This window comes from Sciurus vulgaris (assembly GCF_902686455.1).
Source record: "Sciurus vulgaris genome assembly, chromosome: 1".
NCBI classification, from domain to species: domain Eukaryota; kingdom Metazoa; phylum Chordata; class Mammalia; order Rodentia; family Sciuridae; genus Sciurus; species Sciurus vulgaris.
In genome coordinates, this window is record NC_136461.1 from 98,377,674 (window position 1) to 98,404,723 (window position 27,050).

The window sequence follows — 27,050 nt, forward strand, 5'->3', positions numbered from 1 at the left end:
TCCATTTAGGTAGTCTCAGTTAGGAGCTGTAAGAATGCAGACATTTCTCAATGTTAAAATCTCAGAAATCTCTGGGAAACCTTTCAAAGCATTGGGAAGGGATATTCTACTTTTGTGTTTTTGGGAGTCCATGATGCTAGTTAGGGAGACTATACGTAAAGAAGAATAGGACATATGAAGGCCCATTCATTCCTGATTCAAGCAATGAACATTTTGACAGTGCCAGAAACTAGACACTGGGGAAACAAAGGTGCATAAGACCTTGTCCCTGCCCTCAGTGCTTAGAGTTTAAGGAGGGAACAGAACTATAAGTAGATAATATGCTAAATGCAGTGATGGAGCTCTGAAGAAGGTGACAGGGATGGATACATGAATGAATATTTTAAAGAGCTAGGGAGGATTGCAATATTGCCTTTAAATAAACCAGAGGGGGAAGAAATAAACAGTTGTAGTTTTCCTGGACTGGGTCAGGAGATTGTATAACTTAAAGAAAAAAAATGATATGATTGGGAACTTGGACTTATTGCCTCTGTAGTGTCAGCTCTAACTAAACAATACTGGAAATCTTGGGTAAAAAAGTTATCTCCTGTGCTTGGGATTTCTCCTTTGCAAACTAGGAAAAAAACAAACGATTTTTCTTACATTACAGAATGGTGATAGAGGGAAATGAGACAGTGGATACTAAAAATGTCTCCTCAAATGCCTCCTAATGTGACAGTGTTAAGAGGGCCCAGAGCCGGAAGCCCTTCTCCATCTAAACTTGTACCTCTGGGTGCTGACTTTTCCACCAGGGGAGAGAGAGATGGCTGGCACTCTAAGGCACCAGTTCCCCTCTTGCCCTTACTTTTCACGTCCACCCGACAGTCCACAGATGCCTCTCCCAGGGCGTTCACTGCCTTGCAGGTGTAAATGCCTCCATCAAAGGGACCAGGCTTGCGGATTTCTAGGGAGCAGATCCCCAGGTGACTGAGGGCTCTGTACTTGGGATTGCCTTGAATATCCATCTTGTTCTTCAGCCAGATGATCTTGGGCTAGAAGACAAAGATGAGGGGGTAGAAAGAGACAGTAAGAACAAATTGCTCTTTCTATGCTCAATATCTGGGACTCTTCCCACTAGGCTTGTAGATAATGACTTTCTGGAAGACTCCCTGACCCTAAGGTTGTGGGAGGAGATTTCCCTTCCAGTACTTTCACCAATACCCCACGCACGCTCCTTCATTTGATTGAAAAGAGCACCTGAAACCTCACCTTCTTCATCAAGTATCCCTGACTGGAAGAAAAAGGATAACTTCTGTATAATACTTCTTGAGCAACCCTTCATGGATCATAAATTCTGGGCATCAGGGTCTTCTCTCTCACTTTCTCTCTCTCTCTCTCTCTCTCTCTCTCTCTCTCTCTATATATATATATATATATATATATATATATATATATATATATATACACACACACACACACATTGTGAACCATTCATATTCTAATGCCACTGTTGCCTTGTGACTAGTTCCTGTCCTCTCTGGTTATAAAGTAGTTTCTAGAGTGGGCTTACTGATATCACCCTTCTAAGATGTTATCTCCATATCACCTCATAACCCAAAATGTACTTGGTGAAGATTGTCAATGGCATGGTGAACAGTGCCTAGATTTTAAATAGAAAGCCTCACTCAAAGTTATGGCCAGAGGCCCAACTCTAGGCAACTTGTATGTATCTGTCCCTGAATAGATGAGTTATGGATAAGCGTGAGGACAAACCAGTGGGACTCCAGCACTCTTACAAGATAAACAACTCCAAGCTGCCATCTTTGTGTATGAAGAATCAACACTAAAAGGAAACATCATTTGCGTCAGTTCATCTGGAACTACAAATGCACTGACTGTTCCTAAATAACCTGCTATTAAAGAGGCAGATGATGACAAGGATAGCCATCATCTAGTTCTAGATAGTTCTGTGGTATAACTAAGGTTAGGATGGGAGCATGAAACAGCTCAGTACCCTCCCTTCACCCCTGCCCCCACTCCCCACTCACCCTGGGAAAAGCGCGGACACAGCAGAAGAGCTGGGTATCATAGCCAGTGATTGTAGTACAGTCTGCCAGAGGCTGGGTAAACTTTGGGGCTTCAGAGAAGTCCCGCTGGGCAAACCCCTTGGTCTTGTAAACAGTAGCTGTGGGCATGATGTGGCATGAGATCCCCATCCCTCTTCAACTCTTTAGGTTTTTCTAGTGTGGTCTCTGTGCCTTCCTTACCTGCTTTCTGGATGTGGGCAAGATCAGCTGTGACGGGGGCTGTTTCACTGAGTCCACACTGGTTTTCAGCAAAGACACGAAAGGCATAGGAGTTGCCCACAATGAGGTTGGAGACAATGCAGCTATTGCGGTGATATTGCTCCAGCACCGTGAACCACAACTGGGGGCCCCAGAAAGTGCCATGCATGAGATGACTGTTTTATGAGCTCATCCCACACGGAGCTGCCAGAACGCATTACCATTCCAGAATGCCTTATCCCTCCCTCCTTCCTTTCCAGCTACACCTCACCCCAGATTTTGTGTCAGCCTTCTGCACCGTGTATCCCAGAAGCGTTGTGTTGCCTGTATCTTGGGGAGGTGTCCATTCCAGCGTAGCGTTGGAGCCCCAGACATCCACCAACTTAATACTCTGAGGAGGGCCTGGCCTTTCTGAAAGGGCAAAGTCATGGCAGTGGACACTGTACAACCCACATGCATCAAAATCACGTCAAGAGTGCCCTCCACCCCCTTTCTCTCCCTCTCTCCATACTAAACACCACTGAGAAAAGTGTCCTATCAAAGTTTATTTTATTTTATTTTTTGGTACTGGCGATTGAACCCAGGGGTGCTTTACCACTGAGCTACATTCCCAGCCCTTTTAACATTTTTATTTTGAGACAGGGTCTTGCTAAATTGCTGAAGATCTCACTAAGTTGCTGAGGCTGGTCTTGAACTTGTGATCCTCCTGTCTCAGCCAACCAAGTCACTGGGATTACGGGCATCTGCCTCATTGCCTAGCTTGGCCTTTTCTTTGCTCAGGCTCCTCTCCTCACCCACCAGCATGTTCCAGACTTGGGGTGGGGGCATCAGCCCAGCTTTCCTTTCTCCCTAAGATGGCTCCTCTTTAGCCTGAAGAGGGAATTCCTAGGGACTACCCCACCCACCACTTACCAATCACCAGGATGTCAATTGTGGCAGTGGCCTCTAGCCCACCCAGCTTCACAGAGAGTTGGTAGTGGCCTGAGTCAGCACGTTGAGCTTCTCTGATGAAGAGGATGGAGTCTTGCTCCCCATTCCGCACACTCACTCGACTGGTGTCCAAGGCACAGCCATTGTGCGTCCAGGTGGCTCGAGGTTTGGGCTTGCCCTGAGGAATGCAGATATGGCTGGAGCAGTCCAAGAGGCTTCTGGACCCTCCCTGAGGCAGTTGGGTTCAGATCCATCCCAGGTCCACAGGGTTACTTGACTTGCAGCTGCAGATTCCTTGAACTAGAAGTTGGTGGACTCTTCCAGGGGACTTCCTCCTTTCAGCAATGGCCTCAGATCATGGGAAAGGGGATGGAATTGAGGTTATGGACACCCATGGGACCAACTTGAATAGCTGCCCAAACTCCCAAGAGCTCTCCACTTTGAGGGCTCCCAGACTTCTGCAGACAGAGAGTCATGGATTAACTTAACTCTCCTCACAGGCACCCCTGACCCTACCCAAACCCCCCTCGGGAATGAAGAATAAATGGGGCATTTTGCCTTAGACTTCTGGAGATGTGACCCTCTCTATTCAAGGCCAGGAAGACTGCCTGATTGCTAGAAGGATTCTTGGTATCTGTTTCTAAATCAAAACCTTGGCCTGCTCCTAGTGAGGGACTGGCATAATCACCTGGAATGGGATTAGTAGGTTCACTGTTTCTCCAACCTTCCGGATGTAGGTCTGCCTCAGGGCCCGAGGTAGCCAGATCTTGGGGTTCTCTGAGTGATGGAAAGAGAGAACAGAAATTGGATACTCAGAGGAAGGGGATACTACACACTAAGATTGCACACTAATGGTGATGACCCAGGGCATCTTTCAACAAATTAAGCCACTATGTTAGGAGATGGGAATATTGTTCCCATTGTCCTTCTTTCTCTTGGGCAGTGCTGGGAATCAACCTAGGGTCCAGTGCCTGCTAGGCATGTGCTTTATCACTGAGCCCACTGGCATTGTCTTGCTGGGATTTAGGGAAGAGCAATTGGCTAAAGGAACACCAGGAGAGCATTTAAGTCCCTGCAGAAAGAACACTGGAGTGTAAGACTGCCACTTTTAATTTATAATTCTCAACTACTGACTCTCAGCAACCAGAGTTTTGTCTGTTTGCACTCAGACCAGTCCTGTATGTGTGGTGTGTCTTTCCAACCCTTTTCTGCATTGGTTCTCAGCAACTTTGCTTGTCTGGAGGTCACTTTCAATATTAATCCCCAACCGCCAGTTAGGTGTGGACTCTAGGAGAATGCTTTCCTGTTCTGCAGGCAGAGCAACACCCTGGACCCAAGCAGCCTCCCACTGAGACAGCACTGATGTCATCACAGGGAGCCTGCATCTGGGTCCCTTCCTTTGTGTGGCCACCGTGTTCCCAATGCCTGCATGGTATTCTTCCAGTTGGTGGAGGATCACTTTGTACAAACAAAATCTGGGAGAGATTAGATCCACCGCTCACTTCCCTTTGATCTCCCAGGCCTATCCCAGTGAAGCGTAAAGATTAGATGACATTTATTGGCTTCCAGAATGTAGATAGGAGATACTTCAGAAGGTGCTGAGTGTAAGGTTTGGAGAATGATCAGACACCATTTCTCTCTTCATGGGTATGCCTCGGGCTTCCTAAACTGTCAAAGTGGGACTATCCCACTTGGGTCCTCTGGGTGCCTGGTTGAGATTGACATCTTCCCAGGGCGGCTGTTTACTCTTTCTCAAGCAGAGACAGTCCCCTGCTGCTGTTGTCTTAAGTGACAGCGCCTCAGTTCCCACCAACAAGCCAGGCCTCCCTGCCAAAACTCAGTCCTAGCTGTTGAAAAAACTCCATCCCTGGTACATTCCTGTGGCAAGCAAGCAGGACGGCTCAATAGCAGATTCCAAACTTTTTGATAACACACATTTCCTTGTAAATACATTCCTGAGCATTCACCCTAACACAAATATGTTTACTTACAGATTGAACTGTTTAAATATGTACATGAAGTAAAGATTTAAGGGATGACATTTAAAATTACATAAACAGAGGTCAGACTATGTTTTTCCTACACCTCAATTTGTAGGCCCTCCCCCATTATTGTCTCAAGATCACTTGTCCATTGTAAATGAATACAGATTCAGTGGTGAGGGGTTATTTCACTTCTCTAGTTTCCTCTTTTGGTGTGTAGCTTATGCTTTTACCTATCTTGGATTGCACCTTGGAAGCTGGATGCTAAGAGACATGAGCGTTCTCTGGAACAGGGCAGTGACAGAGCCACAGGCTGCAATGACCCTGCTCTGATTGCCCTCTGCTGACTTTGGTAGTTGGGGGCGGGGCGGGAAGAACAGAAGAAGTGTTGTGTGATGTGTTCCTCTCCTGTGGCCATCTTGGCAAGTAACCAAGGAGTTAGAAACAGGCAAACATGAGTTAAGGGTTTTTTGAAAAAGAGAACTGTAAATGGAAAGGAGGGTCAAAACCTTGTCTTATTGAGCTTGGTTTCCCAGTGTTGGGTAGGGAAATAACCCTTCACAAGGGTTATTTCTCTCCCTTATGGGGGAGAGGGTTGGAGAGGAGATGACTCTGCTGTCCCTGTGCTGCCTACAGACTATCAGAGTTATCGAGATAGTTGAGGACCATCATGGGACAGAATACTAAAACCCCAGGGCCTTAGCCCCTGACCTGTCATCTATCAAAGGAATGGTACAAAGAAAGCATGGAAAAACACCCAAGGTTGTAAGCCCCTAAGCTGCCAATTCCTTCAAATTGGCATGCATTTTTTTTCTTTTCTTTCCTCCTTCTCTCTCACACTTTTCAACTATCTTATAGCCATAGAGTTACACCATGAAAGCCGAAATATTGATATCAGAACATCTCCAAGAGCTAGGTGAACACCTATAACCCCAGTGACTCAGGAGGCTGAGAAAGGAGGATCATAAGTTCAAGACCAGCAAAGGCAACTTAGTGAGACCCTTTCTCAAAATAAAAAATAAAAAGGGCTGGGGCTATAGCTCAGTGATAGAGCATCCCTGGTTCAATCCCTAGTACTGAAAAAAAAAAATTCTCCAAGAATAAACTAAATAGCAATGGGTATGCATCTTCCTCAAGGAAGACATTCCTTGAAAAATTATGACCCATAACCTGTGGAAAATGACCAGATCCTAGCCCAGCCCAGCATCTTGATAAAACACTGGACCCTTCCTTTGTTCAGGGAGCAACCTGATCTCTTTCTGTCAGTGCTGTGTCCTGTCTCCTTGAGGTAACCCTACCCCTCGTTAAAGCTTTGCCGTGTGCTCAAACTCCTTGGCTTGATTTCATTTCTGCAGTCACTGGGTCAGAAGTACCTATGTCTGGCATTATAATGAAGGACCCTGGTGATTACCTGGAACAAGGGACAACTGGAAGAAAAAGGACTCAGAGAGAAGAATTGATTTGCTGGAGATCTCCAGGCCAGTTGTAAAATCACACCTGTCACCCAAGACTCTGGCCTTCTTGTATGTCGGAAGAATGCACTCTCTGAGCATGTTCTATCTGTCCATTCACCTGCTCACCAGTGTCTGCCTAGAGCTGAGCATCAAAGTGAGGCTCTCATGTGACCTTCAGTGGCCTGCAGGGAGGAGGCAAAGAAGGGAAGGCAAAGGGATATATAGACTCAAAGACTGAAAAGGGTCAAGATGAGGAAAGGAACCCAGGCCTTCACGCCTGGAAAATGTGCGACTGAGCCTGTCTCTGCCGAGACCTTGGGTAGGAAATGGTAGATTCACACTAATGTATATGTTTATTTCTACCTAGCGTTTCTTTTGTTTATTGGAAAAACTTCTTTGAAAATGTTAGCTTTCTTTCACAGGAACTAAAGAGGAAAATGAAAGGAATAGGTTTATGTAGAACATAAGCTCTGGTGGGGGAATTAGGGTAGGATTTCAGAATGGCTTTGGAAAACTTAGGGGAGCTCTGCTGGTACAGAGCCAGCAGAGGAAGGCTGTGGTGGCAGTGAGGTGGCAAGCTGTCCCTCCAAGAGGGTTCCCAGCCTCTTGCTTGTTTATAAGTGGGATTCCCTGGCAACACGGTGGAACTGAAGTTAGCAGTATCTGGCCCCTCTGAGGGTAAGCGGGTGGGGTGCTGCTCTTCGTAGCCTCTCAGCCCCCAGAGACAAAGGGCTGGAAGTGCAGAAGAGAGTTTGGCAGTGCCAGGTGCCCGGTCAGCAGTGAGTTCTCCAGTGTCCTCCCAACTCAGCCCAGCAGCAATCTGACTCTTGCTCAGAATGTAACAGGGCTCATTTGAGGCCTCTCTTTTCACAGCTCCACAGTCAAGCGAGGTGTAAATTGTACTGACCTTGGGGAGCATGGCTTCTCCTGAACCCAAGGTCTTCCTTCTCCTCAGAGGCCAGGAGGGATGTGACCAAAGCCTAGAGCTTCAGTTTTCTCAGACCAGGTCTGTGACAGCCCCAGTTTGATTTTCTCCCTTCACAGAGTCTTGGGAAAAAGGCATTTTGAAAAGCCCTTTGGGAGCCAAGAACTCTGAGCAGGGTGCTCTCAGCACTCTCTCTCTCAGAATGTTGTCTACTTCTTTCTCAGACATTTGTAGAGGAGAATAATTCAAGATCTTGATTCCTCCTGATTAGAGAATTCCTTCTAATATCTAATATATAAATATATACGTACATGTATGTGTGTGTGTACTGGGGATTGAACCCACCAAGCTACATAGCCAGTCCCTTTAATTTTTTTTTTTTTTAAATTTCAGACAGGATCTTGCTAAATTGCCCAGGATGGCCTCAAACTTGGGATCCTCCTGCCTTAATTTCCTGAGTAACTGGGATTACAGGCATGGACCACTGTGCCTGGTTTCTTATTTTACTCTGTTGAAGTTATGCCCATTTTCTTTTTTTATTCTCCTGGGAAATAATTGTTCAGATCCTCTCATAATTTCCTTTCATATGACCAGAGACTTTCTTCCAGCAATTCCCTAAGGCTCTATAGTTCAAACCAATGTCATTAATTGTGGCCTGAATAGTGAAGGGGTGAGTGTGCATGCATGCTGTGCATGTGTGTTTGTGTGTGTGTGACAGCAGAGTGACACACACATACACACACACACACACACATGTGTGTGTGTGTGCCTTTGTGAATAAATGATTCCCCAAAGAAAGCAAATGCCCAAGGTGAACTGTGGCTTTGAAACTAAAGATTTCCAGGGATCGGAATACCAGCATGTCTTAGAGAAACATTCACAGATACCTAGGGTGTGACCTTGACCTTAGAAACCTGCCTGGAGGACTGTGATGGGAAAGGAGTGTGATGACCACAGAATAACCTTGTGAAGAGTATCACCTCCTTGAAGGCGTGAAGTGCAGATCAGAAAACATGAAAGGATGGAGAAACAGGCAACACTTTTCTGTGATAAAGACCCGGCCCCTCCTCTATCAGTCTTGCCTCATAGTTGGTTTTAGAGGCAGCTCAATGGTTCTGTCTTCTCAACACTGCTTCAGACCTGATTCTTGGAGATTTCATCACCCATCCTTTCAACCCTGCCGGGCCGGCCCATTCTGGCCCACCACTCCTCCAAAGATTTTTGTCCTCCCCAGCTTCAGCCACTGGACCCTAAGTCTCTAGAGTAGGAACTGCAACCTCTATATGGTCTGAACTGTAAGCATCTCAACACCTCCAAGTAAGAGACGGCTACTTGGCCATGAAAATGGTTATCCCTTGCAGAGTGAAATTATCTCCGAGAAGTGACTGCCCAGCGAGGGACACTTCCTACCACCCCCCTTAATGCAGACCGTAAGACTAGTTCTTGCCAATGAAATGCGAGTGGAAATGGTGGGAATCACTTCTGGGTTAAGACCTGTGTGCAGATGATCATGGGACCCTTATGAAAAAGGCCTGCAACCCCGATTTGCTGCTTGGAGACCTATCTGCTGAATAGGGACACTCATTTTCAGTTCTTATGCTAGTGAGAAAGAAACATCCATTATTTCTGAGATCTATTTGTTTCATCCATTGGTCTATCCTACGTGTAATACAATCTTCAATCCTTTATCTCACTTCTTTTTTTAAAAAATTTTTTAGTTGTCGATGGACCTTTATTTTATTTATTTATATGTGGTGCTGAGAATCAAAACCAGTGCCTCACATATGCTAGGCAAATGCTCTACCACTGAGTTACAACCCCAGCCCCATATCTTATTTCTTTCTAAAGGTGCAACATCAGCATTTTTGTGTGTTTTTGTTTTTGTTTTGTATTGGGGATTGAACTCAAGGGCCCTTTACCACTGAACTACATCCCTAGCCCTTTATAAAAAATTTTGAGACAGGGTCTTGCTAAATTGCTGAGGCTGGCCTCAAACTTGCAATCCTTCTGCCTCAACCTCCCCAGGCTCTGGGATTACAGGCAGAGACTGTAATCCCACTGTGCCCAGCAACACCAGTAGTTCTTTAGCATCGCTGAGATCTGTGCTTCATTATCCTACCACCCTTCTGATTTCGGCACCCCTCTTGTGTTAATCACTTTTTTCCATGGTTATTTTTTTTTGATTTTTTATTTGTTCTTTTTAGTCATGTATGACAGATTTTTTTTTTTTTTTTTGTACAAGGGATTGAACTCAGAGTCACTTGGCCACTGAGCCACATCCCCAGTCCTATTTTGTATTTTATTTAGAAAGAGGGTCTCACTGAGTTGCTTTGTCTCACTAAATTGCTGAGGCTGGCTTTGAACCTTCGATCCTCCCAAGCTGCTGGGATTAAGGCATGCACCTCCGTGCTCTCATATTTTTAACAACCATAAAGCACATTCCTGCCTCAGGGCTTCTGTTCTTGTTATCTCTGCATAGAAAATATTCCCCTTAAATCTCTCTTATGATGCTCAAATGTTGCCTTATTTGTAGGTCTTCAAGGAGTATCCTTTTTGAAACAGGAAATTTGCAATCTTCTTACCCCAGCACTTTCTATCTTCTTCCCTGTGTTATTTTTGGCATAGTGTTTATCACCATCTGACATACTATATACTTTACGTGTTTATTAATTGCCCAACTTCCTGTCTTAGAATATAACCTCAATGAGGGCAGTTAGTTTTGCTATTTTATTCATTTCCGAAACCAGAATTAAAACACCTACAGCAGTGCCTGGCACATAATAGGCACAAAAATAATTTGTGGAAGAAAGGAGGAGAGAAAGGAAGAAGGAGAAGGAGGAAGGGAGGAACCTTGCTCTCAGGCATGAGACTCAACTTCCCAAGCCTGGAAGTCACAGGACAGTTCAGAGTGAAAGAGGGTTCAAGTCAGTTGCATCAATTATGCTGAAGTCAGCAGCTGGGCCCTCCCTCTTCTGTCTCAGGGACTCATCTTCTTCATGGCAGGGATGCAGCCTCTTCCAGAGCCCCTACTAGTTTGGAAGTTCTCCTCTAGCCTCTGCCAAATTTTGTTGCCAGGATGCCATGCCTAAGTGCTGTACTGTTAGACATATAGCGGTTACCAATGCCAGCCTCCTCCCGTCCCCTTATTCAGTCACAAAGCAGGCTTGCTTGACTGAAAGCTCATTGCTGGTCAGTTGCATTGTATTTTGATCTTGCAAATTAATTTCTGTCTGCTCTATTTCCCACATGTGCTCAAGGCATCCCCCTTGTCCCCGGACCCTCTATGATTAAGATGAGGAGTTAAGAGGGGGAAGGTCTTTGGAGCTCTCAGGAAACTTAGGGTTCACCTAGTCCCTGGCACCTTGAAGGATCTTTGGATGGGCTTCAGCGACTCTGCAAACTCCCTGAACTGTTTTGATGTGTTTTTCCTGGGGCAAGAGGGCACATCTTTCATCAGATTTTCTTGGGGGTCCCTAGCTATCTAATTAATATTTGGATTAATTAATATCTATCTAGACAGATAATTAATATCTATCTAGTTAATATTTGGATTTAGTACAACTTCTTAATTTACAGATTGAGGCCCTAAGAAGTGAATTGACTCCCTTAAAGTGAAGAGACAGAGGGATTTGAACTCAGGTCTTCTTTTTCCAAGCAGCTAACAGACACATGTACTTTGCAAAGTGTCAAAGGGTGTCCTTAATGCCCGTCACCTCTGGGATACTACTGGGTCGAGCCACTGGCTGGTGGTAGAAGCCTGCAGTGTGTAGAGCTGTGGCCCATACAAGAAGTTATGTGGCCATGGATTGTCAGAAGCTATCTGCCCACTGTGTCCTGCTCTGCAGGCAGAGGCCAGAAGCCTCGTGAGATAAGTGCCCACCCCCAGGGTTCCATGGAGGCCAGGAGAGAGAACTGAGGGTTTAGCAGTCTTGGTTCTCATTCCCTCTTCCTGTGTTTTTTGTTGTTGTTGTTGTTGTTGTTGTTGTTAGGGGAAGAAACTGGCTTTCTGCCTTATTTGCCTCAGTTTAACACATGCACAGTAACTTCTGCTTCCCCTATTTTTTTTTTTTTTTTTTTTTTTTTTGGTACTGGGGATTGAACCCAGGGGTACTTAACCACTGAGCCATATCCCCACCCCACCCCCTTTTTAAAAAAAATTTATTTAGAGACAGGATCTCACTGAGTTGTTTAGGGCCTTGCTAAATTGCTGAAGCTGGTTTTGAACTCACGATCCTCCTGCCTCAGCCTCCTGAGCTGCTGCTCCTCTTACTTCTTCAAAGGGACAAACCACCAATTCTTTGTTCCCGAACACTGAAAACCTAGTGTCTTTTACATTAGGATGTTATGGGGTGAAGAGCTTTCCTGCACCAGCCTACATGGAGATGGAACTCTTGGCCTCCATCTTGACTTGGAGATATTATGGATTCACATTTTGATTTACCTCTTCCAAACCACTTTGGATTATCTTGGCAATCCTTTCATCTACCCTACTATATAGATGTTCATCAATCACTATTTTACAGACAAGAAATTGAAACTGAGTGGTTAATTGACTTGTCCAAGGTCACAGAGATGCCAAAGCGAGCACTGGGAATGGAGCCCAGATCTTTGCCTCTAAGTTCAGAGTATCTTTTCTCCTACCTCTTCCTACCCTGGGAGTCCATGGGTCTCTAGTGTGTGGTCCTTGCGTCCTTTGCACTTAGGACTTTAAGGTGCTGAAAGCTGGGGCTCCAAGCAGCTATATTAACTTTAATAGCCCTGTGGCTGCTTCTGATCCTTATGCGGAAGGAAGAGTCCAGCTTCTATTCTTATTCTCTAGTCTGCTGAGCAGGTTCGGCATGATGCACACATGTGCTTGGGTCCCAGGGTCACCCAGGTGAGCTACAGGGGCATTTGGTATTAGGGTGGGCAGTAGGGCATCCTGGGATTGGAAGGGACACCAAACTCCTCCCAGCTCTAGAATGCCTCTTCACAGAGATCCACATGGATGGGAATCAAGTGCTTCTCCCAGAAGGGCTCCATGTCATGAGCTCCATCTCTGAAAGGCCAGGATTTCCCATGGGAGCAGCAGGGGTGTTGGAGGGGGCCCCAAGGCCATGGCACTGTCTAGGGAGAGGCTGAGTGTCACTGTGTTGATCAATACTTAGCCTCTCAGTGGCCTCAACTTTTGATTTCCCTTCTCCCACTGCAGATAGCTGCCATCTCACCCTTCCTGCCCAACTGTCCATTAACACTTCAGGTCCTCCCAGTCCCAGTGACAGACATTTTTTTAAAGGTAAAAATAAAAATATGATTTCTAGTCACTATAAAGTACCCACGAACACTATTCGCTGACTTCTCAGCTAAAAAGCAAAAATCCAGAAGACATTTGAGCAGCAAGGAAGAATTCAAGGAGGCAGGTGGAGACTCTATTGAATGATGTAGTGTCCTAAATACCCATCCCATAGTCTCATAAAGTCATTAAGCTGTGCCAACACTTAAGGAGGTGCAGCTGGGGCAGTAGGGAAGTTCTCCCCAAATCCCACTACTCAGCCTCCCAACCCTTGGCATCTGCCAGTACTAACCTTCCACGGAGGGCAAGAGCTGGTGAGTGAGGCTGCCCACCCGCTGTCCCAGCGAAGCCTGGGGCTGTTCGGCATCTGCGTGATTGGCTTCTCCCACCTGCAGCTTGGAGCCTGAGACCACCTCCAGAGTTGTGGCTGCCTCCATGCTGGGCCACCCCAGGCTGGGCTCCAGCAGAAGATTTTCACTGTTGGTGGTAAAGGAGGGGCTGAGCACCTGCTCCCTGGGCTGGCCTCCTGGGGTCCCAGTCACAGGCTTATGTAAGTGGGCTGGCCTTTCCCCACCCACCTACTCCCAGCAGAAGGGTGAAGTTGGGGCTAGGGGAAGAGAGAAGGATCAGAGAGTAGCCCAGAATAGCCACAAGAGGAGGGCCGAGGTGGCCCTGTTATCTTGGAAGAGAGATGACACCCACACAGCACTAGGGAGGGAGGGGTGAGCTTGAGCACAGACCATCCAAAAGGGACCTCTGGCTTCTGTTGGGAGGATTGGATGACATCTCAGCTTCTGACCTCCTGCTCACCCAACAGGGCTTCAGGCCCCAAGACCAGCTGACCCACAGGCACACCTTTAGCTGCTCCCACATTCAGTGAGTTGTGAAGTCTCATCACTCGCCCTTCACAGGGCCGTCCCCATCCTCTCCACCTGCTCCCTTTCTTTGCCCCAGCCCTGCCCCCAGAGCAGGGCAGTGCCCTGTGGAGCCTGCACACTGCAGAGACTACCGACCACTACTCAACCACCCAGGCTCTACTTGGGCTCTGTCACCAGCTAGCTGTGTGACTTGCTACATACCAGGTGCTGGGGTGGAACCCAGGGTCTAGCATGTGCTAGGCAAGGGCTCTGCCACTGATTTGCACCCCCAGCCCGACAGTGTCTCTTCAGTCTGTTTCCTCATCTGTAAAATGGAGATAATAATAATCATAGGGTCGTTGTGTGGATTAAAAGAGCTAATCTCTGTAAAGTGTTTAGCAGAATGCAGTGCTCGATAAATGGAAGCTATTTTTAGGTCAGGCTAGTATTTTGAGTGTCAATGGCTCCCTTCCTAGGAGATAAAGCACAAATGAAGTGAGAGGCAGTGGGGCTGAGGGAGGAGAGCTCCTGGAGGAAGGGAGGTGTGACTTCTGGCTGTACCACTCTTGTCACCAGCTGGTGACTCAGAGTTGCAGGTCCATGAAACAAGGGATGCTGATGTCATGGTTGTTTTGAGGACAAAATGATAAAATGCAGGAAAGTGCCCATCCCATGGTAGGTACTAGTGATGCACTAAAGGTCCTGCATAGTTTCCAGGCTCACCCCCCCACCCGCCGCCGTTCTGTTTTATGTTCCACAAAACAAACATCTGGTTTTTGATCATGCTCCCGCTTTCCTATCTCCAGAAACCAGCATCCCCTTTGTATTTTTTAAAAATACATTTTATTTTTAGAGTGGTTTTAGGATCACAGCAAAGTTGAATGAAGTACAGAGTTCCCACGTATCCCTCTCCCACCCCTATATTTTTTCCATGGGGAAAAAGAATCAGTGTGGTTGAATGAATCAATAAGGAATAAGTATGAATGATTAAGGAATCAGTATGAATGAATGAATAAGGAATCAGTTCCTTATTCATTTTAGCCTCCAACTTAGGGACAGCTGGTAGGATCCCAGGAACTCTTACCTTCTTGGGGTGCCAGAAGCCCAGTCTCTTTGCACTCTGGATAGAGTCTGTGGTCCAGAACATCCTATAGACACACTTTAGGGTCAGGAATCTGTTCATCAGGGGCTGGGATGGCTGAGGAGGACAGCTGTAGAGGTTGACCTCTGGGTCTGGTTTGGTTGGGAAAAGGTCTGAAGGTCTGACCTTTTTCTTGTCTGATCCAGTAAAGACCCCTAGAAATAGTAATCCCCCAAACCAGGGGACCCACTTTTTATACCACATTCAATCACATTTTGATGAGGAAGTTGGCACAGTTTTCAGTCCTAACCTTTTGTAGCAATGAAGGTGTAAAGAATCAAATTTAAACTCCAGATCCCTGGGCTGGGGATGTAGCTCAGAAGTAGAGTGCTTGTCTTGCATGCACAAGGCCCTGGATTTAATCCCTAGTACTGCAAAAATAAAATAAAAAGCAAAGTTCTTGGGTCTGCCCAACATAAATTCGTAAGGGTCTGGGGTGGAATCCAGGCACCTGCATTAAAACAAAAAAACAAACAAAAACTAAAAAACATTTTGGTGCAGTGAATCTTCACTCATTATGGTAGGATTTCTTAATCTACCCTAGATAATCTCATGGGGTAGAATTCTCTCATCAGAGGGTGGCCCCTTCAAGCACAAGGGTTTGTCCTGTCATCTCAAGATCAAGATGCTGGAGTAGTAATGGAAACACTGCCCTGGAATGGCAGGGTGGGAGGGCTAAGGGCTCAAGGAGAGTGCAGAAACCCTCCTAGAGGCAATATCTGGAAGAGAGGAAAGCTGCTGTTCTTTGCAAGACTGGGAGTAAGAGCAGCAATAGAAACCTAAGGGGGTACTGAAAGTCACTGAAGTTCAACTTGTAGTGTTGCCATTTGTCAAACCTGCCACAAGGAACAGAATTCAGGAGAGCAATGATGTGTTGCTGTGTCCAGAAGCAGCGGAAACTAGAGAAGATGTGTGGGTGGATCTGCCAGATTTCCTGAAGGTGAGAACAAGAGCACTGGTCTTGCAAACTCCATAGGAGGTAGATTTTTATGAGCATAAAGAACAAGAAAATGAAGGACAAAAGGGCTGGGGTTGTATGTAGCTCAGTGGCAGAGCGCTTTCCTACCCTGCGTGAGGCACAGGGTTTGATCCTTAGCACTCATAAAAATAAACATAAAATAATGCATTCTGTCCATCTACAACTACAAAAAAAAGAAAAAAAGAAAAAGAAAGGACAAGAAAATTGTATAATTTTTAGGTGAAACAGCTCACTTTTGGGGGGAGTCATTTTCCCCTTAAAGTATCTAATACCTTTCATAAATGCACAGTCCTGGGTCTTTAACTTTTTTTCTGATTGCTGGAGTTTGGTTCTTAAAGCTAGAAAACTGGAAAAGTTATCCCATTAACAAACTGTAGTTTAGTCATCTCAGTAGATCAGGTAACAAAGTCCAGTCTGTTTTATTTTCTAACCCAAATATTGCAAATATACATAAAATTACCAGTACAAAGTTAAACACATCCAGATTTATTTACACAATGCCAAAGAAATTTCAGTTTTATTTCCATTTTGTGGAATTGCATTATGGAATCTGGCTTTGCCGTGTAACTGACATGGGTCATTGAAACTTGATTATCCCACCTCACATGCAATTTTCTGTCCCAAAGGAACAGAAAACTTGGGTTTTCAGCACACATGCAGTAATGATCTTAATACTGCTATACACTTTCATAAGACAGCTTGGGGGAGGGACCACATGCTCAGAAAGGGAACAAGAGACCAGAGAGGGATGAACAGGCACATGGGGACCCTGAGCATTTCTGTGCATGAGGATAAGGAGAGAACAACCCAAACCCTCCTCCCTGGAGGCTCAAACACAGGAGGTGAGCAGAACCACCAGGGGACATTAAGTCACCTGACCACAATTGAGGGCATGCGGAAGATGAGAACTGCATTAAAGATTTGGGGCATATCAATAAATCATTAACATGTACACTATACAGTTTATACATGTATATATGTACACATATATATAAAGGTACAGGTTAGTTTGTTATTTTATATAAACAAGGATGCTTGAGAATGTACTGGTGTGAAAAATGCATACAGTGGGTTATTGAATACAATTCCAAATTAATGCTCTAATTCTTATTGTTATGCAACATAACCAAGAAATCTACATGCTCCTGCTATTTCAATTATCTCTCATGAGGGCAGGGCCTGGGCTCTGCTAGGGCAGGATGCTGCTCCAGGAGCTGCTTGTGCTGGGCAAAATTATGGCAGATGGAGCAGAAGGTCTGGCACCTGCGGACTCTGGCTCTCCCTGTCTCTACATAGTATGGCAAACCTTAACTTTGGTTTTGTTCAAAGGACAGTTAAGTCCATGTTAATTTTCTTCCTGGAAGGTGGTAGAAAGTTGAAAAGTTGCATTCCTTCCAATTTTAACAGATCCAAGTACCCTGGCTTAATATGGAGGTGAGAGGGCTGTGCTGACAAGGAGCTGGTGAGCTCTTAGATGTGTGTACAGGGCAGGGCCCTGCACAGCACTCCTAAGGAAAAGACAGATATGCTCTTTCAGGGTAGCTTGCCTGGAAAATAATTAAGTGACTGAAGCCCTGTCACCCTGGGACTGGTATGGATGGCCTTCCACCCTTTTCTGTGTCCTGGTAACTTGACAAAGGCTATGGGGATGTTTATAGGCCCAATACAGAGAAGGAGGTGACCAACACATGACTAATCTGTCAGGGATGAAAGGCTATCTTGGGCATGCAGAGACCCAGAGGAAAACCTAAGAATAAGAGAGATACACATGAGAAAGTCTATTCTGGGGCAGGCAGCAATTACAAAGTTCAGTTACAGGGACTCTGCTGAACTCCTGAGCCCACTCCACAGCAGCCACAACTCTTCAAAGGCTTCTACTCTTCTGAGTAGTGTTCTTAAGTCAATTCACAGCTTAGGCATAATATCCAGCCCTGATCTCTGGTCTCAGTGAAAACCAAAAGTCCCCTAGGTCTTGAGCAGGAAGGACAGTAAGTTCTGGATTTAAGAGCTCAGATGACTTTGGACTATCTGATATGTCCAACCTACCTAATAATGCTAGATTCCACTACTCAAGCATCCAGAAATAATTTCTTCTGCTACCATCAAACCTAGGTGTTTACACAACACGCTAGGTTGTACCTTCAAGTAAAGGATGATGCTCCTAACCTGAGTAGGATAAATTAGTGTTTTCTGTCTTCCTACGTTATAGTAGGAAGCTATAATGGATTTAGACTGTTTTCCTTTCTGGCTGAGGGCACATATTTGTGACTGGGTGGGCTGACACTGAAAGTGAACTGGCCAAAAAAGGCCAGGCTTGCTGGCAGTCCTCCAGCCAACAGAGCCAGCCAGGCAGGAGTGGAAAAGCAGGCTGGAAAAGGGCACCATCCACAGAGACTCACTTCTGCTTTGCTCAACAGGGACTCTTCACCAGAAGAGGGGTCATTCCTGACACACATTCATGATTACTCTTACTTTTGTTTTCAGCCATAAAAAACAGGAGGATAAACTTTTCTGTTTTCCAAAAATAAAATAAAAAGGTGCTAAGTAATGCTCTGAAAGAAATGCCACTGACCCCTGTCCTAAAGAACAGCAAGTCATCTATAAGAAAGAAGCCCCACTGTATGCATTCAGAACTTTGAGAGCATTAATGCTTCTGCAGAGTTCTGAAGACAGCCAGCCAGCTCTGCTTTTAATGTACACAGGAACCCTGGACAACTGACTCAATTTTGATTCCTCAGCTCCATCATAAGAATGTTGAGGGATGCTCTGAAAATCGCCAAGTTCTACAGAAATCCCAGTTTTTATAAGCAGAGAAACTTAATGTTATCTGGTTAGAGAAGAGTATCAACTTTCCTACGTCTTAAAACTAATACGAGGATTACGGTATATTGGCATATCTACCCCCATCTATCTGGGTAAATGCTGGGAGAAAGAGTGTGTGGTGTAAATAGGTGGGCACTGAATTCACTTTCAGCAGGAGGTAAGGGTGGGATGGAGGCTGACACTTTTATTATTTTTGAGCTGGTGTATCTTTGGAATTATTTTATAATTGAAAACTACACAAAATCAATGAATTAAAATACATACACTCTACCCCTCACAAATATTAGTTCTTTAAAAAACTGCCCTAACTTCATTTTCTAGTTGAAACTCCCTGACTCATTTAATTTTACTGCGATTTCAAAGCCTCTAAATTTTCTATCCACTCCCTCCCCCTCTGTCCCTGCTACTGTTCATCCATTCTGGGGAGGAGAAAACTTAGCCATCTGCTCTCACATTCTGACAAAAGTTAATTTGGCACATTTACTTTATACTGACTTTCTAGTCACAAAATGAACCAGCAGCAAAATGGCATCTACTAAAGAATGTCCCAATCATAATCATCTGGAGAAACTGTGACCAGCACAATAGGTATGGTAAGACTGAAGACTAGCCATACTGTATTACTGTATAGCAAATATTCAAGTAGTATTGAAACTAATTATTTCAGTTTTCCATTACTATCTGGCCTTCCCAACTATATTTTAGAATTTGTTTAATTTGGGAAAATATCAAATGAAAAACTTCCTTAAATTTAAAATATGAACCCAATATATCACACAAAGTCTCCATACTGAAACTGTGTTTTCAATTGGTTCAGCCAAAAGTTTCATGTCAAAAAATGACTTGGCAAAGCTGGGGAGAGGGGTGAGGAGGAGAACCTGGTCAGAGAATTCTGATTTTTTTAAAAAGTCTATAAATCTGAAAACAACTCTTGTCCTGGCTCTACATACAATAGCAACCAAGGAGGAGGTGGGTGAGCAGCCACTGTAATGTCCACCAATAAGCCAACACACCAGGTGAAATGGGAAGACAGCGAGGGCCAGTCCCCAGCGCTGCACGATGCGCTCACAGATCAACTCCAGTGAAGAGATGGTCGAGCCTGGGCAGACTCCCAGGCCACGCCTGCACCCTGTCCTTGGGCAAGTCCACTGGCACACACACAAAGCACAGCTTGAACAACCTCAGAAGCAGCCAGAGTTTTGCTTTTAATAGGTGCTAAATCTAGTCAATTCTCTATTGCTCCCTTCTTCCTGCCCCAAGTTAAAAATATTGCCCTGTAAGTTTTCCTGATTTAGTGTTTTGGAAGCACATGGTTAAGTTAGTTGCCAAAGGGCAATTAACAAGGGTATTGCCTAATTAAACAGGGGGAAAAGAAAAATCACTGTGGTCTATGGTCCCTGGGGAGGCGGAGAAGCAGCATTAGGATCTGTGTGAGGAGCTGGTGTGCGATGTTCTTGGGGCAGAGATGTCCCCAGATGGGGAAAAGCTGGCCACGCTGTGCTGTCACTGCAGTGGGTTTCTTGCTGCACTGCCTCTTCACATGGCCAGCAGAGCCCAGGGACAGCACCAGATATGTTGATGCTGGAGTAGGTAGATGCCCTGGGCCTGGCCCCACACAGAACATGCAAGAGTGGAGTTAGTGAAATAGTCCCTTCAAATTCCATTTTCTTTCCCTTAAAAAACAAACAAACAAAACAAAACAAAACCCCAAAGCCCATACTTTAAAAAAAGACAGAACTTGAAATAAAGTTAAAGAATTTAAATCCCCCTCCCCTCAGAGCCAATTGTACTCAGGGTTCCCCACCCCCACCCTGCATTTCTTTAGTGAAGGTCCTTTTGGCTTTGATGGAAGCAGCAGAAACAGAGCTGGGTCCCTCGCAGTGGGAAATTTATTTCCCCCAAGTTGGAGCCACAGGGAGTGTAAGAGGTACTGCGGTTCCACTATGCATGCTGGGTCCCAGCTCCTTTGAACAGCTATTCCAGGAGGTCCTGAAAAGAAAGTCATATGCTATATTATTGACAGATTAAAAAGTTCCTATTCTGAAAGCAATTACAGTTTCTGGGTTAGCTGAATCCTACAGTCATTAAGGTGTTGCTCCTACTTATATCCTCCTTTGCCCAAATGGTAGCCTGATCATGAGTAGATGAATCACTTTGGGGTGACTCCTCAAGAAGAAATGGCCTCACCTCGTCTGAGTCATCATGATAACCACTTTTATTAGCATGAGAGGTTGTGTCCAAAGCATCCACACCGTCAGCCTCTGCGTGCTGCTGTAGCACTGAGTACCTGTGCACAAGGAACCTGTGGATGGAAACCTTCGTTAGCTCTCATGTGGGAGCAGGGGCGAACTTCTTATAGGACTGAATTTTCCCAGTTTGGTACACTCATGGAGTGAGCTGCGCATATAGGCAGCACAGCCCACTGTTGACATATGGGAAATATGAGATATGAGAAGATTTGGCCTAATTGGTTTTTTGTTTTTTTTTTTTTTTTTGTACCATGGATTGAACCCAGGGGTGGTTATCCACTGAGTCACATCCCCAATCCTTTCTATATTTTGAGACAGGATCTTGCTAAGTTGCTTAGGGCCTTGCGAAATTGCTGAGGCTGGCTTTGAACCCATTATTCTCCTGCCTCAACCTCCTGAGCCACTGGGATTACAGACCTGTGCCACTGCACCTGGTTTAGGCCTAATTTTGGGGGGAAGATCATTTCAACTACCAACTTTTTGCAAAAGGAAGACTCAACCATATATGCTGGGTTGAATTTCTGATTTGAATTCAATACCTTTGGCCTACTTCCATGTTCCTTACCTTCCACCACACACATATTTCTTCACAATGAGCACTCCTGCTACAACTGTGACCAGCATCAGTCCCACGATGGCCAAGATAATTGGAACAGAATTTGACTTGGAATTCTTGATAAATCAAAACACAAACACAAAGGTTTTTAGACATGCATACTCTAGGACTGTATTTGAAGAGGTTGTTATTTCCTGATTTCTCTGAGCGTATATCTACAGTCCAAAGTACTTATTGATGGTACTTTTCCAAGCCCCCCACGATGAACCATCTCAGTGTTACCAGAGCACCAGAACCTGCAGAGGGGAATCTGAATTCCACTGCTTAGAAACTGCAGGGCTTCAATGCTGGCAACTGCCTAGGTCAAATATGGTAATTGTGAGTATTCCACATCCTTTGTTTGCAAGTCTTGCAACTTAAGAGTGGATGGATCAGGAAAGGGAGACTGTGATAATAGTGGGTTAAATGAATGTAGAAGAGGGCTCTCATGGGGAGGAAGCAATGTCAATGCTATCCCAGGTAGGCCATTCTATGACACCAAGATTAATGTTTCTATTTAATTTTTGTGTTTACAAATATGCCTTATCTTATCACTGTTTCCCTATAACCTACCTGCTTCTGGGTGGGAGATAAGAAGTGTGTGTTTTCAATTTATCCAAGAGGAGGCAGAGCTGGATTCTGGGACAAGCTGTGTCCCTGTGGGCGGGAGTCCTGTGCAATCACACACACAAACGTTCTGAGGACAGCCACCAGGAGTCCAGGGCAGGGGCTCAGAGGAGTAACTTGTCCCCTTGCAAACACACACACCCACACACTCTTCTCCAGTTGCCTCCTTAATCCCACCCCTGTTGGTCTCATCCCTTGGAACAGCAGAAAGGAGGTGACCATAGACTGTCTGGCTCAACCTTTCATATTTTAGATGAGGAAGCAGGGCCTACAATTTAACTCTCCAAGTCACACAGCTGGTCCACAGTTTGTTTATCCTCTTCTCAGTATCTCCAGATCCCAACCAGATAGTACAGTACCACAATTTGTAATCAGTCTCCTAATTTGCATCTAAAATCAAAACCAGCCCATTATGACCATAGTTCATTTTTTAATTCTGAATACTTTTGGCATGACTCAGCACAAAGACCCACCCTACCTACTGTCCAAAACTCTTCTCTGCATGGGTACAACTCTAGGTCGTAGCCCTTACAACCAACCTTCTTTTTTTAAATTTACTTTTAAAATTTTTGATTAATAAGCAATAATTGTACATATTGGGAAAGCACAGTGTGATATTTCAACACATGCATACATCATGAGTCAACGGTCACCCCTTGAGTTTTTTTTCCTAAAATGACTCAGCTTCAGAAATTTCCACAACTCAATGCTTCTAAGACTTTCATGACATTTTAGAATACCATTTTCCCTCAACAAAAGAGAGCTTTATTGGGATGAATTATCATTGGGTTAAGGGGCCTGTCCTTCATTTTAACAGTTTGCCTGTGCTTAGGGAAGTCTGGCAGTAGTTTGGCCACTTTGTATCAGCAGCAAAATTCTTGATGTTGTAACATTGACAGAACACAAAATCCAGCTTGTATTAAAAACCAGATCTAACATACCTGCTTTTTGGGACTCAAATAGTTGCTTGTGCATTTCTTTTTCAAGTCTTTTACTTCTCGAGCTGGATTTACTCCACCTTGGCATCTGTCCCCTGGAATTTTCCGGTACCTGAAAGGCAGAGACTTGTTCACAAGGTTTTGTGTTTGTTGGTGGCTGTCACCTTCTGGTAAAGGTGTGTAGATAGTGGCTGTGGCCTCTGGGTTAGGAGGCTCTGTGTTCTACTGGAGTTAGAGGCACCAAGCCAAGCCATGGCTAGCTAGCACTCAACTGACTCCTGCTGCTGCAAGAGTCAGGCTGCTGCAAGGCCATCATGACTTGCAAGCCATTCGTGTAATGCAGCCTCAAGTAAAATGAGCTTCTCAAAGACCACTCACTAAGATCTGCCTTCAGTGGTGGCTATTACAGAAGTGGGTTTGAACCCAAAGTGACAAAATAGGAAGCAGCATTTAAACTGGATATAAGTCCTACTGCCAGTAAGGAAGAATAAGAGATGCTCACCAACAAATTGTAATCTTAACTCATCCAAAGGAGGATCTCCTTATATAATAGACAAAAATCACTGAAGCTGAAGATCTGCTAAAAGGTCAAACTAAAAAATGAAGTACATGTATGATGAATTTTCAGTTTCTATTAGTTTATGTACATGAGTTCCAGCTTTTTAGAATAAAATGCTTTAGAGATGCAAAGAAAGAAAGGAGGGAGGAAGAAAGAAAAGAAGAGGAGAGAAAGGTAGGTCTGTTAACAGAATATAGAACAGATGTATTCTTGGACTCTTTTCCATTTCCTAGAAACAAGATTTAAAAAAAAAAAAAGTTTCTTGTCCTTATGAAGCAAAGAAAAAACCCAAATAAACTGTCTAGTTTCATTTGCTCTTAGTTGCTTTTAGTTGACTTTAAAAATCACTAATTTTGGAGGTCATGCAGTTGGGCAATGTATTATTAGTTTCCCACTAGCTTTGCTGTAGATGACATATAGGTCATGATAAGAGTTGTCTGGGATACTTTTCAGGGACTTGAAGTCTGCTTTTGTTGAAACCAAAGACTCTTCACTTGGGTCTGTTGAAGTGTCTGATAGGCGAACTTTTGTATGGTTTTTTTTGGGTACGATTTAATGGATGACTTTTTGAGTTCAGAAAGCCAAAAACACTGTCCTCAAATCATGCGTACATCATCATTTTCTGAACATATGTCCTATGGGAGAGCTATGAAAATTGACTATGTACGTGCAGACCACTGATTATTGCATCTCCAGTCACTTTTCCCCATGCCTTAAACCATCCTCCTTCTTTATCCCATAAATAGCCCTGAATCCTGTTTTCAGTTAGATGGATCTGAGACTTGTTCTCCTGTCTCCTCTCTCTTGGCCACCTTGTGAATAAATTCTTTCTGTTAGGCAAAACCTGTTTCCATGATTAGCATACTGCATGGTACAAGGTAAAATTCTGTCCTTCAGGTTGGGAACAAGGATGTTCATGGGGATATTCTGTGCAGTTTCAGGGCTTGAGCCGACTAAGCATCTCTATCTCTTGCTCTTAGGGACATATCTGTTCTTTCTACCTTAAGAGTCCATGCCAGGGCTGGGTTTGTGGCTCATGGTGGAGCGCTTGCCTAGTGTATGTGAGGCCCCCAGTTTGATTCTCAGCATCACGTAGTAAAATAAAATAAGGATATTGTGTCCATATACAACAACAACAAAAAAGAGTTCATGCCAAAGAACTATGACCCAGACATAGTGCACTAACAAGTGGAACAAAGATGGGTGTGTGTGTGAAACTTTATCAGAGGGGAGAGGTAATGAGGCTCCTCTAGGGTCACACTGTCCCAGATGGCAGCTATTTAAATTAAAATTAGTTACAATGAAAAACTCAGCACCTCAGCTTTACTAGTGTCAGGAGCCCGCATGTTGGATACAAAAGATCACAGAACATTTCTATCATCCCAGCAAGTTCCACCAGGCAGTGCTTTCATGAATGCTGGGAACACTGCTTGGGTCTATGTGGAGAGAAGCAGCTGTCACTCAGAGCAGTGACGATCCATTTGCCACCCTGAGGAAGGAAAGGCCATCTCACCCATTTGTTGTCAGGTGCTCCTCTCTCCCATACAGACAAAACTCCAGGTCGTGCCCCTTCAGCTCTGGCTGTTCCACACACTTTGAGGCATTTTCTGGACGGAAGTAGCCAAAATCACTGCAAAAGTCAACAGATAAGGTAGCTTTCAAAGTCGCTGAAAGAGAATAGCAATGAAGGTTTTATGTGGGGCAGTGGATGGTTTATATTCCAGTCTGGAACATTCCAGATGGGAAGGTGTTAGCTCAGGAAGGTTTGTGACAGCTCTCTCTGGTCCATGGTATTGTTTGGATTTTATCACATGGTCCCATGTGGCCTATGTATTAAACGCTTGGTCCCTGCTGTGGCACTACTGGGAGGTGGCGGAACCTTTAAGAGGTGGGCCTCGTGGAGGTTGTTAGGTCACCAGGGACCCCAGTTCCTTCTTCCTCTCCTCTCTTTTTTTCTTGGCCGTGGTGAGCAGTTTTGCGGTGCCATGCACTTCCATCATGAAGTGGTGCATTGCCACAGGCTCAAAGCAATGGGGCCAAGCTATCATGGACTTTATACATCTTTTTTTTTACAAGTTGATCATCCCAGGTATTTGTTATAGTGACGGAAAGGTGACTAACTCAGTCCATTTAGGAAACAGATATGGAGAGGGCTTTGCTGAGAAGACAAAAGAAAAAAGCTGATAAGTCAGGCCTGGTAAACTGAAGAATCACTAATCCCCAAGACTGGGGGTCCTGTAGACAGCTCAAGTGCAGGGAAGGGACTGAGCAGCTGGTAGTGGAGTAGGAACCCACACAACTCTGACAAAGAAGGCAAAGAGGAAGCCACAACAGCAGCAGCAGCATGAGATCTAAATCCAGGGTCATTCAGCAATTATTTTTTTCCTTCAGTTATCATTATATACTGCCCTCGGGATACATGTCAAGTTTTTCTTTTCTTCCCTCTTCGCTTCTTAAATTGTCCTTGCCTTCAACATCATCACCCCTTCTTGCCTTCTATTTCATCCCATCTCTTTCTAGTGCCTTTCATCTGTTCCTCTTTCCCTATTTCTCCCAAAGAAATAATGTCCTGCCTCTTGTTCACAGCTGACCCTTCATGAGCATTTTTGGTCTTGGTCCCACTCTTCCAATCAATGCTGGGCCCTTCCTTCATAGACAGTATAAGAGGGGACAATCTTTCCCACTCAACTGGTGGCTTCTCCTTAGCCTAGAATTTACTTCCTTAACTCTTCTCTCTTTTACTAGTTCAGTTTATGAAAAGAATATTTACAGTCGCTCTATTTTATTAATTTACTTTTTATTCCATGTATTTTGGTTTCAATCCTCTCTGAGACCTTGAAAATGAACATCTGAGGCTCCCCTAAGACCTGCTAGCCATCCAACCCAGCAGAGTCCTCTTTTCACTTTGGTCACCTGTTCTGTAGCATCTAATACACTGTGTCCCTACCCACCACGACACTGGCAGAGCTTCAATCACATGTGTTTCTGGGGCCACTGCTTCCTCTTCTTTCTTCCTGACCCATAAATGCAGGCTTTTTCAAGGTTCTATACTTCATTCTTTTATTCCGTATCTGTTCTTCCTTAGTGACCACAACTGTTTTTACTACTGAACTTCCAGCTTTTCCTTCTCTCTTGGGCTCTAATCTTACATTTCCAAGTGCCTGTTAGATATTGCCACCTAAATATACTCCTGAACCTCAAAGGAATATGGCATATAGCATGCCTTCTCCTCTCCCAGCACCCCCTTGTCATTTCACAATACTATGACCTTTCTTCTCACCACCTAAGTGGAAAATTTAGCCTAACTGTCTTCCATCTGTCCCCTGCTTACTCACCATGCTTGCTCTGACTTCCTCTCCCAGTGAGAGGGGATGCTATGGTTCAGCACACCCTTCCTTAGTCAGGCTGTTGGGTGTCCATGCTCACAGCAGTCCAGGGCTTTAGTGACCACTTTC

At 44.7% G+C, this 27,050-nt stretch overlaps 2 protein-coding genes across 3 annotated transcripts in view; both read right to left on the bottom strand.

The window, feature by feature from the left end:
• MYBPHL (myosin binding protein H like) lies at positions 1–13,397 on the bottom strand. Its single transcript, XM_079131163.1, has 8 exons — positions 13,120–13,397; positions 3,883–3,971; positions 3,177–3,372; positions 2,536–2,675; positions 2,247–2,406; positions 2,028–2,164; positions 845–1,031; positions 1–26 (listed from the first exon to the last, which is right to left on the bottom strand). The coding sequence occupies exons 1-8, from the start codon at positions 13,262–13,264 to the stop codon at positions 16–18; spliced, it is 1,065 nt and encodes a 354-aa protein (XP_078987289.1). The 5' UTR covers positions 13,265–13,397; the 3' UTR covers positions 1–15.
• Positions 13,398–16,199: 2,802 nt separating this feature from the next.
• The window catches only part of SORT1 (sortilin 1), a 63,170-nt gene continuing 52,319 nt past the window's right edge, over positions 16,200–27,050 (bottom strand). For both annotated transcript variants that reach the window (XM_079111487.1, XM_079111486.1), the window contains exons 16-20: positions 25,109–25,225; positions 23,040–23,148; positions 21,442–21,548; positions 20,815–20,929; positions 16,200–20,616 (exon numbers count right to left, since the gene is read on the bottom strand). In XM_079111487.1, coding sequence (XP_078967613.1) covers positions 20,602–20,616; positions 20,815–20,929; positions 21,442–21,548; positions 23,040–23,148; positions 25,109–25,225 — 463 coding nt within the window. In that variant the 3' untranslated portion in view covers positions 16,200–20,601. The remainder of the gene's footprint in view (positions 20,617–20,814; positions 20,930–21,441; positions 21,549–23,039; positions 23,149–25,108; positions 25,226–27,050) is intronic.